We start from the raw sequence: 16,342 nt of genomic DNA, 5'->3' as shown, positions 1-16,342 counted from the left end.
GCTTCAGTTACCCTGTACACACTATAGCGGCCAATCGGCATTTTCAGATTTACACACTCTGGAGAGTGTTTTAGAAAAACTCAATTTTCGGGGGAGGAAAACGGCATTTCAGTGTGGACAGAGGGCCAAAAGGAAGAGAAAAGGCTTTGGTTATGGATTTATCCAGTCTAGTGTGGACGTAGCCTTAGAATGCCAGGGCAATTGTTATGCCTGTTTAGGAAGACAGAGGGACTTTTGTTAAACATTTTCTCTGCAGAATCACTAATCTATTACATTGGAATGTCAACTTCCAATCCGAGTACATTGTTAATGAGCGAGAGGATTTGAATATGCATTTATACTCCAAGGGTGCTGTGTATATTCTATAGTAGATTATAATCGTTTAGTGGATGACAATATATAAAGAAGTTTTATTTTAGTGTTTTATTGTTTTATTTAGTGTTTATTGTTTAGATGTTTTATTATATTGATTTAATTAGAAATACAATTTTCCCCTCTGCCATCAGATTTCTGAATGGTTCATCAACACATGAACACTGCTGCACTATTCCTTTTATTTATTTATTGATTGATTGTGACTTAGTAACTTTTGTGTCTTGAACTGTACTTGTACCACAAAACAACAAATTTTGTAACATAGGTCATTGATAATCTGATTCTGATTCAGCACAATCCTTAACTAGTTCAACATTATAAAAATTGATCCCTCTAAATATTGTCACAACATCAAAAAGCTTGATCATGTATCAGATTCAGAAATCAAAACACCAGTAACCAAACTTACATGGCATCTTGATGAGCAAGATGATGAGGAGACAAGTAAGAAAAGACAAGGTATATTTCCTAATCAGTCACAGAATGTAAAGAGGAGGAAGTTATCCCCCAGCAAATACAGTGCAGAAGGTTCTGTGGATTCTGATTGCAATATCCAAACAAAAATAATGCATTTGAACTCAGTCAGATATTGTACCAGTAAAGGGTTTAGTGAGTACGAGCTAGATATGAGAGGAAAGAAATTTTCTAAATCTGCTTGTATAGGCTTCAAGAATCAAAACCTTGACAAGAAAGAAACTACTATTGTCACTGAAAACAGTGCTATATCAACAGCTCACTTGGCAAGCCTTGATTCTGATCCTAAAGAACTGAAGTTGTTTACAGAAGAGAAAAGTAAAAGATTAAGTCAAAAAGATGTAAAAGAACAAGATATTCCTTTGGAAGTGGTTGGTGAGGATTATGTATTAAAACAAAAAACCCACTGGGCGTTGTATAACTCAAAGAGAAATGTGTTAAAAGGTATGAGCAATGACGCATCAAATAGCAGTGGGAGTGAATATGATTCTGCTGACACAGATGAGATTATCTCCACGAAGATGATACCTTGTCATAATTTGCCACAGACAAAAGTGAATAGTAAACCAGATTTTGTGAACAGTGAGACTGAAGTTAACACTGAAAAAGATTATTGTGAATCCAGAAGTAATAGCAGTAATGAGGACACAGCAGACGACGATTCTGAATCTAGTATGGATACTGATTATGAAGAAATGACAAGTAATTGTTACCAAATAGACTTGTCACTAACAGACCTTGCACAGCTGGTAAATAAATCATCTGAATCTAAGGAAACAAGTAGTCAATCAGAAAAAAGTGAAATGGACTTTACTAAAAATAAATCATTAATCCCTTTTGCACAGAATCTCTTGCCAAATTCAGAAAACTCACTTTCACAAGGCAAACCTGTCTTTAACCAAAAAACTATAACAGACAATATGTTTTCAGTGGTTCAGAACAACGACAGCAGTGACTCTGAAATGGTACTGAATCAACAGCTAAATAACTTGCCTCATTGTGAAGATACTCAGTGCCTTACTGAGGTAAAGAAAAACATCAAAAAGGAGAAAGGGAATGGATTGAGAACTGAGGATTCTGATAGTGACATAAAAAGTAATTTCAAACTGCCACCTTTCAAAGGTACAAAATTTCTTCAAGTCAATACTTTAACTACAGCCTCTCCTACCTATAGTGTTAAACATAGTATGGTTGAATGTGAAGAAAAATCCAAGTCTAATGTGCATAAAATATCTATCTCCACTTCAATGAATAAAGATGAAATTGAAGAATCTAAGGAGGATGTTAAAGATGGGAAGCAAACAACGCTGCATACAAAACAAAATAGCTCTCAGAAACTTGAACTGTTGTCATTGTCTGTCACCAAAACTGGCCATGAGAACAAAATAATAGAATCTAAAGCTGGAACAGCTGGATGTGAATTAAGTATTTCTCCTGGCAATAGGAATGCTACTTGTCCTCAGAATTTGGATAAGCGCTTATTGGACAATCGGAAAAGATTGGCTGCAATACAGCAAAGGCAAAAAGAAGCAGAAGTGCAAAGGGTACTCATCCAGGGGGCGCTGTCTGATTTGGTATGTTTAAAATTTTCTTCTGGTTTGTTTATGTTTTAAAAAATTTTTTGTTTTTTTATTCGAAAATTGTAGCAAGTGTTTAATTTTAATTTTTCAGATTGCTTGCTCAGGTTGGCAAGACCTCTTTTTCTACTACTGATTATTAACTGCAGTAAATCTATTTTTATTGGTCATTCCAAGTGATCCCATTCTAATGTATGAAATGTATGATTCATCGAGTGTTTTACCAATCTGTGCAGAATAATCAACAGAGTGTAACGTACTAGCATTTCATTCAGTGTGTTGATTTAATAAATACATAGATGTAGGTGTTACATTAACTTGAGTTGAACCTTTATTTTCTAATTCATGTGACTAGGTGGTTTGAAGGCAAACAAGTACTGAGGACATACACCATTTCTATTATTTTGCCACCTGAAACTTTATAAATTGGCATTGTATAAAATATTAAGAATATTGTTAGGTTAAACAGATCTCTTTGGTAGTAATTGATACACGTTTATATGTTGTGATTTAACATTCAACAAAAACTTATCTCCTATCCTGATAATAGGCTGATGTAAATTTAGTTTATTTGTGTGCAGGTAAACCTGCTATAATGTGAGAAAGGAAAGGGGGTTAAGGACTGGAGAATTTTGGACTGATCATAACAAAGTTGTTTTTCCTGTGTTCCCTAATTCATCAGTCACACTATTTCTAATTTACATTATGGAAATCTGATAGAGCAGAACAGGCTATAGTTAATTCATTTCTTTAACAACTCTACATAATGATTTTATGCTATTGGTGTACAATCAAGCTCCATGTTGAATCCCTAAAATTAACCTCTGAAAAAAAGTGCATTTTCAGATTTTAGAGATAATTTTATTACAGGAAGGTCAGAAACTTGGAAAAGGAAAGCATATTATCTTTGATTTTGAAGAAGAATATGAAAGTGAGACAATGTTTGAAGGTGATGAACACAGTTGCAAAGCAGGAGATGCAACCACATCAGCAGAAAATCAAGACAAAAAGCTTGTTGCTAAAGTAAGTATTTGCGGGGGGGTGGGTTTCATTGTTTGAATTCTCAGCATCAAGCTGTTCTGGTTCAAAGATATATTGACTTGTCAAATAATGACATCTTGGTCTAGGAATTGTTTCCATTGTGGCCTGGCTGATGCCTTTTATTTTTAGAGCCTTTTTGGGTCATCTGAGACCGAAAGATGCTTCGGATAATACTATAAATCTGTATCACCAAATAATTAGTTTGAAATTTTCTACAACTTCTAATGTCTGCTTAATGCAATTTTATTCTAAGTTTCTTCCTAGTATCTTGCTAAGTGCAACAAAATTGACTGCATTTATGTGGCATAAAATGTGGCATTTGTAAACTGTCTTACATTCCTTCATAGAGACACAATCAGATTAAAAAGGAATCCAAAGAAATAAAAGAATTATTAGAGGGCTGATTATGAAATTAGTGAAAGGCTTTGTTTATTTGAGGTTGCAATTGGATGGATGAGAGTTCAAGCAGAATAGAAGAAAAAGAAATGGATATTGTCACTGATTCCATCATGGTATGAGAAAGGGTCAAGATATATAAGGAACCATAATTACAGGCAAACAGAATATCATTAAAGCATTGAAAATACCAAGAGGTATGCAAACTAGCAGATTACGGCATGTTGTTATATGAAAGGTAGATGTGCATTTGGAAGACAGCAACATGCTCAGGAACTTGAGAAAGAGAAGGTTAGAACATGGCTCAAATAACTCACAAAGACCAAAGAGTTGTATATTGTTTTCAGGAGCTGCTAATTGCGAAATTTTAAAATGTGAGACAGAATTTGTGAGGAGTATCAAGCAGTAGTAAATCAAGGCAACTGGTCTTGCTGTGTTGTCTGGAATACGTTTCGCCACTCATCTGAGAGGCTTCAGTTCTGATCCATAGTGGGTAGTTTTCCAATTTATAAACTCTGTGAGTTGTTTAAAGATATAGCAATCACATGAGGGCCATTAGGAGTCTTAGAGGTAAGGAGAGTGAAGGTAATTCGTCTTACCTTTGCATGAATGGAGGTGTGAACTGCCCTGGATACGCTGGGATAGAGATGTTAGGACTGCACTGTAAGCAGCTGATAGGTGGTGTTGTACCCCACCCTGTCTGTTCAGGGGTGGGTTTTCAAAAATGGCTACTTTAACCCCTCTTTCAAAACACCTGTCCTCCCTGTCCAAAATGTACACATTTTTGTCGTCAAAGGAGTGTCCTTTATCTGTAGATATACAGGTGAGTCTTGACCTGAGATGTTACCCTCCAATGTTGGGCCATCCGTTTGTGAAGTGATTGTTTTGTCTCAATGATATACAGATGTGTGCAGTTCTCATTGCGTTGGATAGCATATACAATATTGCCCTGTTTACGTTTGGATGTAGGATCCTTGGGGTTGATGATATTTTTTGTCTCAGTGTGATTATAGGTTTAAAAAACAGGTGTTTATTGAAAATCCTTCTGAGTTTCTCTGAAACCCCAGCTACATATGGGATGATTATGTTTTTCCATCTGCTTTGCTTCTTACCTCTACCTGTAGGGCTGGTGTCCCTGTTGGTTTTTATTACTGTCTTGATGAAGGCCCACTCAGTAACCACAAGCTTTCAAGGCTTCGCTCAAGTACTTGCACTCACTATCTTTAGCTGTAATGTTGGTGGGTACATTCTTGGCATGGTGATGTAGTGTTCTGATAACCCCCAAATTATGTTCTAATGGGTGATACGAGTCAAACAATAGTTACTAATCTGTGTGAGTTGGATTCCTGTGAACTTCAATATCTAGATATCCATTTTCGATTATGGGTACTGCACAGTCTAAAAAGGACAGTCTATCATTCATGATGTCTTCTTGTGTAACTTCGATATTATTATCCACCGAGTCGATCTGTTCTATGAAGGCTTGCACCTCATGGATTTTGATCTTGGCCCAGGTGTCATCCACATACCTGAACCATTGACTGGATGATGTAACAGGGACATCGAGGAGCAGATAGGGAGACAGATTCTGGAAAGGAGTAATAATAACAGGGTTGTTGTGGTGGGCGATTTTAATTTCCCAAATATTGATTGGCATCTCCCTAGAGTGAGGGGTTAGATGGGGTAGAGTTTGTTAGATGTGTTCAGAAAGGTTTCCTGACACAATATGTAGATAAGCCTACATATTGATCTGGTATTGGGAAATGAACCTGGTCAGGTGTGAGGTCTGTCAGTGGGAGAGCATTTTGGAGATAGTGATCACAATTTTATCTCCTTTACCATAGCATTGGAGAGAGAGGAACAGACAAGAGAGAGAAAATTGGAGTAAGGGGAAATATGAGGCTATCACGCAAAAACTTAGAAGCATAAATTGGAAACAGATGTTCTCAGGGAAATGTACGGAAGAAATGTGACAAATATTCAGGGGATATTTGCGTGGGGTTCTGAGTAGGTACATTCTGATGAGACATGGAAAGGATGGTAGGGTACAAGATCCGTGGTGTACAAAGTCTGCTGTAAATGTAGTCAAGAAGAAAAGAAGAGCTTACGAGAGGTTCAAAAAACTAGGTAATAAGGCTAGCAGGAAGGAGCTTAAGAATGAAATTAGGAGAGCCAGAAGGGACCATGAGAAGGCATTGGCAGACAAGATTAAGGAAAACTCTAAGGCATTCTAGAAGTATGTGAAGAGCAAGAGGATAAGACATGAGAGAATAGGACCAATCAAGTGTGACAGTGAAAAAGTGTGTATGGAACCAGAGGAAATAGCAGAAGTACTTAATGAATACTTTGCTTGGGTATTCACTACAGAAAAGGATCTTGGTGATTGTAGGGATGACTTGCAGTGGACTGAAAACCTTGAGAATGTAGATATTAAGGAAGAGAATGTGCTGGAGCTTTTGAAAAGCATCAAGTTGGATAAGTCACCAGGACCGGATGACAGGCTACTGTGGGAAGCAAAGGAGGAGATTGCCGAGCCTCTGGCAATGATCTTTGCATCATCAATGAGGACGGGAGAGGTTCCGGAGGATTGGAGGGTTGCAGATGTTGTTCCCTTATTCAAGAAAGGGAGTAGGGATAGCCCAGGAAATTATAGGCCAGTGAGTCTTACTTCAGTGGTTGGTAAGTTGATGGAGAAGATCCTGAGAGGCAGGATTCATGAACATTTGGAGAGGTATAATATGATTAGGAATAGTCAGCATGGCTTTGTGAAAGGCAGGTCATGCTTTATGAGCCTGATTGAATTTTTTGAGGGTGTGACTAAACACATTGATGAAGGTAGAGCCATAGATGTAGTGTATATGGATTTTAGTAAAGCATTTGATAAGTTACCCAAGGCAGGGCTTATTGAGAAAGTAAGGAGTCATGGGATACAAGGGGACATTGCTTTGTGGATCCAGAACTGGCTTGCTCACAGAAGGCAAAGAGTGGTTGTAGACGGGTCATATTCTGCATGGAGGTTGGTGACCAGTGGTGTGCCTCAGGGATCTGTTCTGGGACCCCTTTTCTTTGTGATTTTTATAAATGACCTGGATGAAGAAGTGGAGGGATGGGTTAGTAAATTTGCTAATGACACAAAGGTTGGCAGTGTTGTGGATAGTGTGGAGGGCTGTCAGTGGTTACAGTGGAACATTGATAGGATGCAAAACTGGGCTGATAAGTGGCACATGGAGTTCAACCCAGGTAAGTGTGAAGTCGAATATGATGGCAGAATATAGTATTAATGGACTCTTGGCAGTGTGGAGGATCAGAGGGATCTTGGGGTCCAAATCCATAAGACACTCAAAGCTGCTGCGCAGGTTGACTCTGTGCTTAAGAAGGCATATGGTGTACTGGCCTTCATCAATTGTGTGTTTGAGTTAAGGAGCCGAGAGGTAATGTTGCAGCTGTATAGGACCCTGGTCAGACTCCACTTGGAGTACTGTGCTGAGTTCTGGTTGCCTCAGTACAGGAAAGATGTGGAAACCATAGAAAGGGCGCAGAGGAAATTTACAAGGATGTTGCCTGGATTGGGGAGCCTGCCTTTTGGGAGTAGGTTGAGTGAACTCGGCCTTTTCTTCTTGGAGTGACGGAGGATGAGAGGTGACCTGATAGAAGTGTATAAGATGATGAAAGGCATTGTTTGTGTGGATAGTCAGAGGCTTTTCCCTAGGGCTGAAATGGCTAGCATGAGAGGGCACAGTTTTAAGGTGCTTGGAAGTAGGTACAGAGGAGATGTCGGGGTAAGTTTTTTACGCAGAGAGTGGTGAGTGTGCGGAATGGGCTGCTGGTGGCGGCGGTGGTGGCGGAAACGATAGGGTCTTTTAGGAGACTCCTGAGTGTCTGCATGGAGCTTAGAAAAATAGAGGGCTACGGGTAAAGCCTAGGTAGTTCTAAGGTAGGGACATGTTCAGCACCGCTTTGTGGGCCGAACGGCCTGTACTGTGCTGTATGTTTTCCATGTTTCTATGTTCCATGGAAGGTGTTCAAGGCTGTCCTATATACCTTTTCCATGTATAAGTTGGCTGCAGTAGGAATCATCAGTGAACCCATGGTGCAACCGTGTTTCTGCCTGTGGAAGACATCTTTGTATTTGAAATAGGTAGTGTTGAGACAAAGGTTGAGTAGAGTACATACGTGGTGGTTTGAAAGAGGGGTTAAAGAAGCATGGCAAAAGTAAAGGCAAACAAATGAGGTAACAGCAAATTTCAATTTTGTCCAATAACAAGCCTTATTGCATTTAGTTGTAGCTGTTGTCCCTTTCATTGGCGAAGAGACTATGGCTGTAGGAAATGTTTCCAATACTGTCCGTGAACTCCCTGTCGGTTGCCTTCATACACTCCAGTATTTTTTTTGTTTTAAGTCCTCCTGCGCGAGAGCCAACAGCTGTCCATCGTTTGGCAATTTCCTTTTAAATTTTTCTAGTCTGTAACTGGACAAACAAGTCTTTCACGACAAGATTCAACACAAAACATGTCGCTTGTTTTCTGTAGATGTGTCCTGCGCATGTCCAGTAAGAGGAGATTTGCCCAAATACCTGTTTTAATGTGGGCGGAGGAATTTTGAAAAATGCCTGGTGTGGACGCCTATTGTTTTTACGCAAAACCAGTGTTTTCAAAATTATCTGGTCTAGTGTGGACGTAGCATTAGAGTTTATAAGCTGGAAAACTACCCACCATAGATCAAAACTGAAGAGGCCTCTCAAATGAGTGACAAAACGTCTTCCAGACAACACAGCAAGTCTACTTGCCTTGATTTACTGCTGCTTGATATACAGTGACCTGGATGACTGAGAACTTTCATAGACAATATGTGAGGAGGATAATCAAGACTTGATTGAAATGCCAATAAGCAGTTTTTTATCAGGTTGCAGCCTTTGGTAACAGAAGAGACCAAATCAAAGGAAATTGTTTCAAACAAATATTGCTTTGCTGTGGATTTAGTTATTAAAGTTGTAAGTAAAGAACCAGTTGAGATCTGTGGCTTCTGATTTTTCATATATAACTGGATGGTTAAGTACTTGCCAATATGGCTTTAATAAATATAATTCTTTAGAGTTCTTTACAGATAAGGTTGGACTCAGAATGCTTTATTAAAGAGGGTCAGGGAATATCAGTGGTGATAGATCTAAGAATTCCTGTGATTAGGGTGTAAAAATCCCAGTTCCATTGGTAATCTATACCTTAATTCAAGTGGCCAATTAACTTGAGCCAAGATGGTAATCATTGACAGATAATTTTACAAACTGCATCATAGCCAAGAATGATTAATCATTGTCTATTCTCTTCAAACATGAACTTTCAGTGGAAATGCTTCAACAGAAATGTGGAACATCCCTGGCCTAGTCTTTCAACTGTACCAATTACAAAATCTTTCATCACCTCAAACTATAGATTGAGAGTTGAACTTGAGGCACTGTTAGTTTTTTTGGCTTGCACAAGTTATTTTTCTGAACAAAAGAGTTGCTTACAGATTTCTTCTCTAGTTTCTACGTTGTGTTTGTGGTCCTATTGTTGCTGTACTGTTGGAAGGGTTTCCAGTCACTCTTCTATGCCACATTTAATATGTCCAATCATGTAGCATCTGACAGTTAGCCATATTCTGCTTTTGCCCAGAATTACACACCAACCAGTCAGATGGGATGCTGATTAGGAATTTAAATTCATCAGTTTTTTGCTGACGGCTTTTGGCGCTAATTGTATCCCTTTTTCTTCATGGACTTATCTTGCCCCTTTAACTCTGAGTCTTCATCTTTTAATTGTAGATAAATGCCTTTTAAAGACAATTGTCCTCCTGAATTCAATTCAATTCAAGTTTAATTATTCAACCATTACTCATGAACACAGCCAAACGAGATGGTGTTACTCCGAGTTCAGGGTGCAAAACACAGTACCAACTGTCATGCACAGCACAAGACATACATAGCATGTATAAGATAGAAAGATGCAGCCACTCAATAAAAGAGACCAAACCCAACCCATCCAACAGTGCCAAAATCTGCAGATGACCATAGTACACCCTGAGTGAGGTGAGGAGGACAGCACCAACTTCAGCCTATACACCATGCCACACCATCCACGGACAACACCACAGTTTCAGGCCTTGTCCTCACACATACAAAAGAGCAAGCACATGTAGCATAACAGTAAAATGCAATAACACAAACTATATAGAAATATAGAAAACCTACAGCATGATACAGGCCTTTCGGCCCACAATGCTGTGCCCATCATGTCCTTAACTTAGAACTACCTAGGCTTACCCATAGTCCTCTATTTTTCTCAGCTCCTTGTACCTATCCAGGAGTCTCTTAAAAGACCCTATTGCATCCCCCTCCACCATCGTCACCCCATTCCACGCACTCACCACTCTCTGCATAAAAGAAATTTACCCTGACTTCTCCTCTGTACCTACTTCCAAGCACCTTAAAACTGTGCCCTCTCGTGCTAGCCATTCCAGCCCTGGGAAAAAGCCTCCGACTATCCATATAACCAATGCCTTTCATCACTTTATACACCTCTATCAGGTCACCTCTCATCCTCAGTCGCTCCAAGAAGAAAAGGCCGAGTTCACTCAACCTATTCCCATAAGGAATGCTCCCCAATCCAGGCAACATCCTTGTAAATTTCCTCTGCACCCTTTCTTTAGTTTCCACATCTTTCCTGTAGTGAAGTGACCAAAACTGAGCACAGTACTTCCAAGTGGGGTCTGACCAGGGTCCTTCCTATACAGCTGCAACATTACCTCTCGGTTCCTAAACACAATTGATGAAGGTCAATACACCATATGCCTTCTTAACCACAGAGTCAACTTACATAGCAGCTTTGAGTGTCTTATAGATTTGGACCCCAAGATCCCTCTGATCCTCCACACTGCCAAGAGTCTTACCATTAATACTGTATTCTGCCATCATATTCGATCTCCCAAAATGAACCACCTCACACTTATCTGGGTTGAACTCCATCTGCCACTTCTCAGCCCAGTTTTGCATCCTATCAACATTCCACTGTAACCTCTGACAACCCTCCACACTATCCATAACACTGCCAACCATTTTGTCATTAGCAAATTTAGTAACCCGTCCTTCCACATCCTCATCCAGGTCATTTATAAAAAACCACAAAGAGAAGGGGTCCCAGAACAGATCCCTGAGGCGCACCACTGGTCACCGACCTTTATGCAGTATATGACTCGTCTACAACCAGTCGTTGCTTTCACCACACACAAAATGCTGGTGGAACGCAGCAGGCCAGGCAGCATCTAAAGGAAGAAGCTGCCTGGCCTGCTGCGTTCCACCAGCATTTTGGTGTATTGCTTGAATTTCAAGCTTTTGCAGATTTCCTTGTGTTAGTCTTTGCCTTCTGTGGGCAAGCTAGTTCTGGATCCACAAAGCAATGTCCCCTTGGATCCCATGCCTCCTTACTTTCTCAAAAAGCCTTGCAATAAACCTTATCAAATGCCTTGCTGAAATCCATATACACTACATCTGCTGCTCTTCCTTCATCAATGTTTATTCACATCCTCAAAAAATTCAATCAGGCTCGTAAGGCATGACCTGCCTTTCACAAAGCCATCCTGACTATTCCTAATCCTATTAAGCCTCTCCAAATGTTCATAAACCTTGCCTCTCAGGATCTTCTCCCTCAACTTACCAACCACTGAAGTAAGACTCATTGGTCTATAATTTCCTGGGCTATCTCAACTCCCTTTGTTGAATAAGGGAACAACATCCACAACCCTTTAACCCTCCGGAACCTCTCCCGTCCCCATTGATGATGTAAAGATCATCGCCAGAGGCTCAGCAGTCTCCACCCTCGCCTCCCACAGTGACCTGGGGTACATCTCGTCTGGTCCTGGTGACTTATCCAACTTGATGTTTCACAATAGCTCCAGCACATCCTCTTTCTTAATATCTACATGCTCAAGCTTTTCAGTCCACTGTAAGTCATCTGTACAATTGCCAAGTTCCATTTCCGTAATGAATACTGAAGCAAAGTATTCATTAAGTACCTCCGCTATCTCCTCCAGTTCGATACACACTTTTCCACTGTCGCACTTGATTGATCCTACTCTCTCACTTCTTATCTTCTTGCTCTTCACATACTTGTAGAATGCCTTGGGGTTTTCCTTAATCCTGTCTGACAAGGCCTTCTCATGGCCCCTTCTGGCTCTCCTAATTTCATTCCTAATTCTCCTAATTTAATGTTTCCTTCCTGCTACCCTTATATCCTTCTAGATCTCTATCATTACCTAGTTTTTTGAAACTTTCGTAAGCTTTTCTTCCGACTAGATTTACAACAGCCTTTGTACACCACGGTTCCTGTACCCTACCATCCTTTTCCTGTCTCTTTGGAACATACCTATGCAGAACTCCATGCAAATATCCCCTGAACATTTGTCACATTTCTTCTGTATATTTCCTTGAGAACATCTGTTCCCATTTATGCTTCTAAGTTCCTAAATGTATATGGTGCAGACCCTGAGTCCATTGTTCTGCTGAGTGAACACTGAGCGGGGTGGAGGGGCAGCAACACCAACTCCAGCCTGAGTGTGATGTTCATCAAACCCCACTGTAAGGATTGACTCTTTACTCTTCATCTCTTAAACTGAAAAATATAATTCAAGGCCTCCAATTCAGCAAAAATCTACAAATATCAGCTTACTTCATTTCTCAGAATATTTTATTTCTTCAAACTCTGAAAAAGGATATACTTAATTTATTGTAACCCCAGTGATTTTTATTTCTTCTAAATTATCAATAGGATTTTAAAAGTAGAACCATTGGAAAATTATTTGATAGTGAGGATGAGGAGGATGAAGATGACGATGTCGATCATAGTGAAAGTTTCAAAATCAAGCCTCAGTTTGAAGGAAAAACTGGTCAGAAGGTAAGAAATCCATTGCAAGAGATTTTGCATGAATATTTTTACTGACATTTTTGTATTCTACGGAATCAGGACAATTTTTATTATCCCTAACTTTTATGATTTGTTGCTCTGCAGCAGCAGTACAGTACAAAGTCAAATTGTTGTAACTACAATATAAATAGATAATGCAAAAATAAAGAATGTCAAGGTAATGTTCTGGACCAAATGGAAATCTGATGGGGATGTTCTTAAATTGTTGAGTGTGGGTTTTCTGGCCTCCTCACTAGTAGTAACAAGAGGGCATGTTCTGGATGGTGAGCATCTTAGTGATGGATGACACTGTCTTGAGGCACTACCTCTTGGAAGATGCCCTCACTAGTGGGGAGAGATGTGCCTGTGATGCAACTCAAAAGGGGTATTTTTATTTACTGAATGATTGTCATTCATTTATTTATTTGAAAAATAATGAATGTTCCCCATTTTGATTCATGTTGATTTCAAGGTATAGCTCTGATTATAAACCAAATTAACAGCATGTGTTCCTTCCTTCAAAATGTAATCAGAATTTTGAATAGATAACTGACAATAAATTGAAAACCCAATTTTTAATTACCTATAGAGCTGAATTGTTTAAATGCCTTTGCATGGTATCTTAAGTACATTTTTATTTTCACTGATCCTTTATTTTTTCAGTGCGTGTTAGGTGGATATGGCACTGGGAAATGAAATGTCAGTCTATTTGAAAAAAAATAGTAATATATTGAACACCTTTATGGCTTACATTCTGCAATAGCTTGTCCCATATTTGTTGGTCAATGTTCCAGATATCAAATGAAAATAAATTATTTAATATATAAAAGCTTTGTGCACTTCAGTGCTATGTGGGTTAGATGTTGAGTTTTTTTTTAACTTCTGTAACCTAAAGAGATAGGAAGTAAAATTTAAGAATAATAAGGAGCTTTTTGCACAAGTAACTTGAGCAAATTGACTCTAAACTGACATTGCATACATCAAGATTTATTAATAGAGTGAAATTAGAGAATTTGGAAATATTTTTAACTGAAAATATAATTTGATAAACATGAGTTTGATTCAATGAGTTGAATTCACTTCATTTTGCAGCTGTTGGCCTTACAATCACGGTTTGGTACAGATGAAAGATTTCGCATGGATGAACGATTCTTGGAAAGTGAAGATGAAAACATGGGTGACGTAATTTATTATGAAATATACTTTATTCAGTGTTTTTATTTTGCTTTTTGACTGTTTTGTCATCCATTGGGTTAAGATATGTTTTTGCATTCACTGGACTATCCTATTGTGATATTCTAAAAAAATAGATCACACACTGATATGAAGATTAGCATTTTGTTTGTAAATCCTTCCCTTTTTTCTCTTTGTTTATGCTGGGGTGAAGTAATACCATTCAGACTTATCAGTGGAATCCAAGAAGAAATTAACAGTAAATTAATAATTATATCCATAAATTAACTGTAATAAATTAATTATGAAGTTCTGACAAAAATCAGGCTAGTTTTAACCAAACTATTCATTACTTTCACATCAAATCTAATGAAGCGTAAAAGAGGACTTTAAGTGAATCATCAGTAGTTCCAAGTAGTATTCCAATAATGTTCTCCCAAATTTAAGATTTTTTATTTCTACCTTGTATCACTTAAGTTGGTCGCTTGTATTCAAGTCTCTCTACGGAAAGTTAAGTGTTTTTGTGAATTAATAGAGGTATTATGACTATATTTGGCCTCTTAACAAGAAAACAGAAAACATGTACAACACACTGAAAATGCTGGAGGAACTCAGCAGGCCAGGCAGCATCTAGGAAAAGAGTACAGTCATCGTTTCCGGCCAAACATTGACTGTACTCTTTTCCTAGATGCTGCCTAGTCTGCTGAGTTCCTGTAGCGTTTTGTGTGTGTTGCTCGGATTTCCAGAATTTGCAGATTTTCTCATTTGTAAACTGATAATATATGTTATATGTATAAATTGTCTTATTGATTAACATTACTGTGGTTAACTCATATTCCTTACCTTACAGTTTCAATCTGAGGCTATGAAATACATCACATATATTCACTTTGATACTTAATAAATTAACACTTTTGTGTGAGATAATTTTAAAAATCAGCTTGTTGGCTTGAAGATCAAAAGGAAAGACAATTGTGAATGCTTGAGACTAGAAATAAAAGCTAAATAAACTATATAAACTGGAAAAAATTAAAAGAAGTTCCAAAAATTTTGATCGATCATTCACTCACTCTGTAGAACACATTCGTAGTCAGGGCTTCAGGTTAAGTAAAGTCTTTAAGAATGCATCAGATTCTTATTGCACCCAATTTTTTTAGCTCTTAATTTGAGGTGAGATAAATAGGCACTACATTTGTTACCTTACAAAATTATCTTGCCTTCAGTAAGCCATAATGTACATATTGTCAGTTTGATATGAACTGCTCAAATATTTCTAAATATCGATCTACAGATTTTTATGATGGTAAATTGTTTTCTTTTCATGCATGCAACTTCATTTCATTCCATGCATATATTGATTTGCTGGAGATCTTGATTTGAGGGATGCTGTTGGTGATGAGTAGAAGGATTTCTCTGGTACTTTTGAATTTTTTTAAGGGAAAACCTCAGGAATAAGGGTGACTTTCTTTTGCATAACTTGTTTGGGTTTTGAACTGGTGCCATGGCACAGCCTTATTTAAGTCTGTATTGGATCTATCATGCCATGTTCATCATGTAGCATAGGTTAAGTTAGGATGTATTTCTGAAGGCAACCAAATTTGAGAATGATGTTACGCAATTTATTTTTTATTGAACTAAAGCCCTTTGTGAAGGAGAAAACACTATAGTGGATGTTGCAACAACCTGCAATTTCCTAGAGATAATGAATATATTTATTGTACACCTTAATAGACAAAGTACTCATTGCAATTCAGGAAGTACTCCTTATCCTTTGGGAGAACAGTTAACTCTCTTTTACCCATTGTTTCTGAATACGTGTATGTTTTAAATATAGATGGGAAATATAGGGTATAATGCTGCGTGAAGTATTTAATTCCTGGAGCCACAGAGTTGTGCTATGGCTGTGGAAGTGCAGTGAATACTTAGTACATGAAACTTCCTTGCCATCTCATCCTTCTAACCTTCAATAGGGTGTCTGTCACAATAAATCATAAAAATGCACATTGGTTCCAAACAAGTGATAAATATAAAGTTTCACTTTTTATTTGGAAATGCTCACCATCTAACCCTGAGGTGATAGTATGATCTGCAGAACTCTTTGGAAATATGACATTATTGTCATAATTCAATGGCTTAATTGAATAAAAGTCTTCTAAAATATACTGAATAATTTGTCAATTACATTGTCAGGAAGATAACCTTCCGTTTTTGAAGAGCCAAGAGTCTAATCTGTTCTGCTGAAGTTTGTGCATACCTGCCATTCACTGCTACCCATTAAAATCTGTGTACGTTTTACATAAACCAGTGGTATATTCAAGTTAGGAGAAGTTTCTGTATTGATTACACTGTTAACTGCCTATGTGGTTGATAGTA

General features: G+C 38.2%; 2 protein-coding genes across 3 annotated transcripts in view; one reads left to right on the top strand and one right to left on the bottom strand.

Annotated features, from left to right (window-relative positions):
* The window catches only part of cenpp (centromere protein P), a 401,228-nt gene that overhangs the window by 362,210 nt on the left and 22,676 nt on the right, over positions 1-16,342 (bottom strand). The window lies entirely within an intron of this gene.
* Positions 1-16,342, top strand: part of nol8 (nucleolar protein 8) — a 66,776-nt gene that overhangs the window by 28,465 nt on the left and 21,969 nt on the right. For both annotated transcript variants that reach the window (XM_059944618.1, XM_059944617.1), the window contains exons 7-10: positions 692-2,423; positions 3,297-3,449; positions 12,662-12,787; positions 13,889-13,973. In XM_059944618.1, coding sequence (XP_059800601.1) covers positions 692-2,423; positions 3,297-3,449; positions 12,662-12,787; positions 13,889-13,973 — 2,096 coding nt within the window. The remainder of the gene's footprint in view (positions 1-691; positions 2,424-3,296; positions 3,450-12,661; positions 12,788-13,888; positions 13,974-16,342) is intronic.

This window comes from Hypanus sabinus, chromosome 19 (assembly GCF_030144855.1).
Source record: "Hypanus sabinus isolate sHypSab1 chromosome 19, sHypSab1.hap1, whole genome shotgun sequence".
NCBI lineage: Eukaryota > Metazoa > Chordata > Chondrichthyes > Myliobatiformes > Dasyatidae > Hypanus > Hypanus sabinus.
The sequence above is the reverse complement of the archived record's forward strand: the minus strand, read 5'-3'. Positions and strand labels throughout refer to the sequence as shown.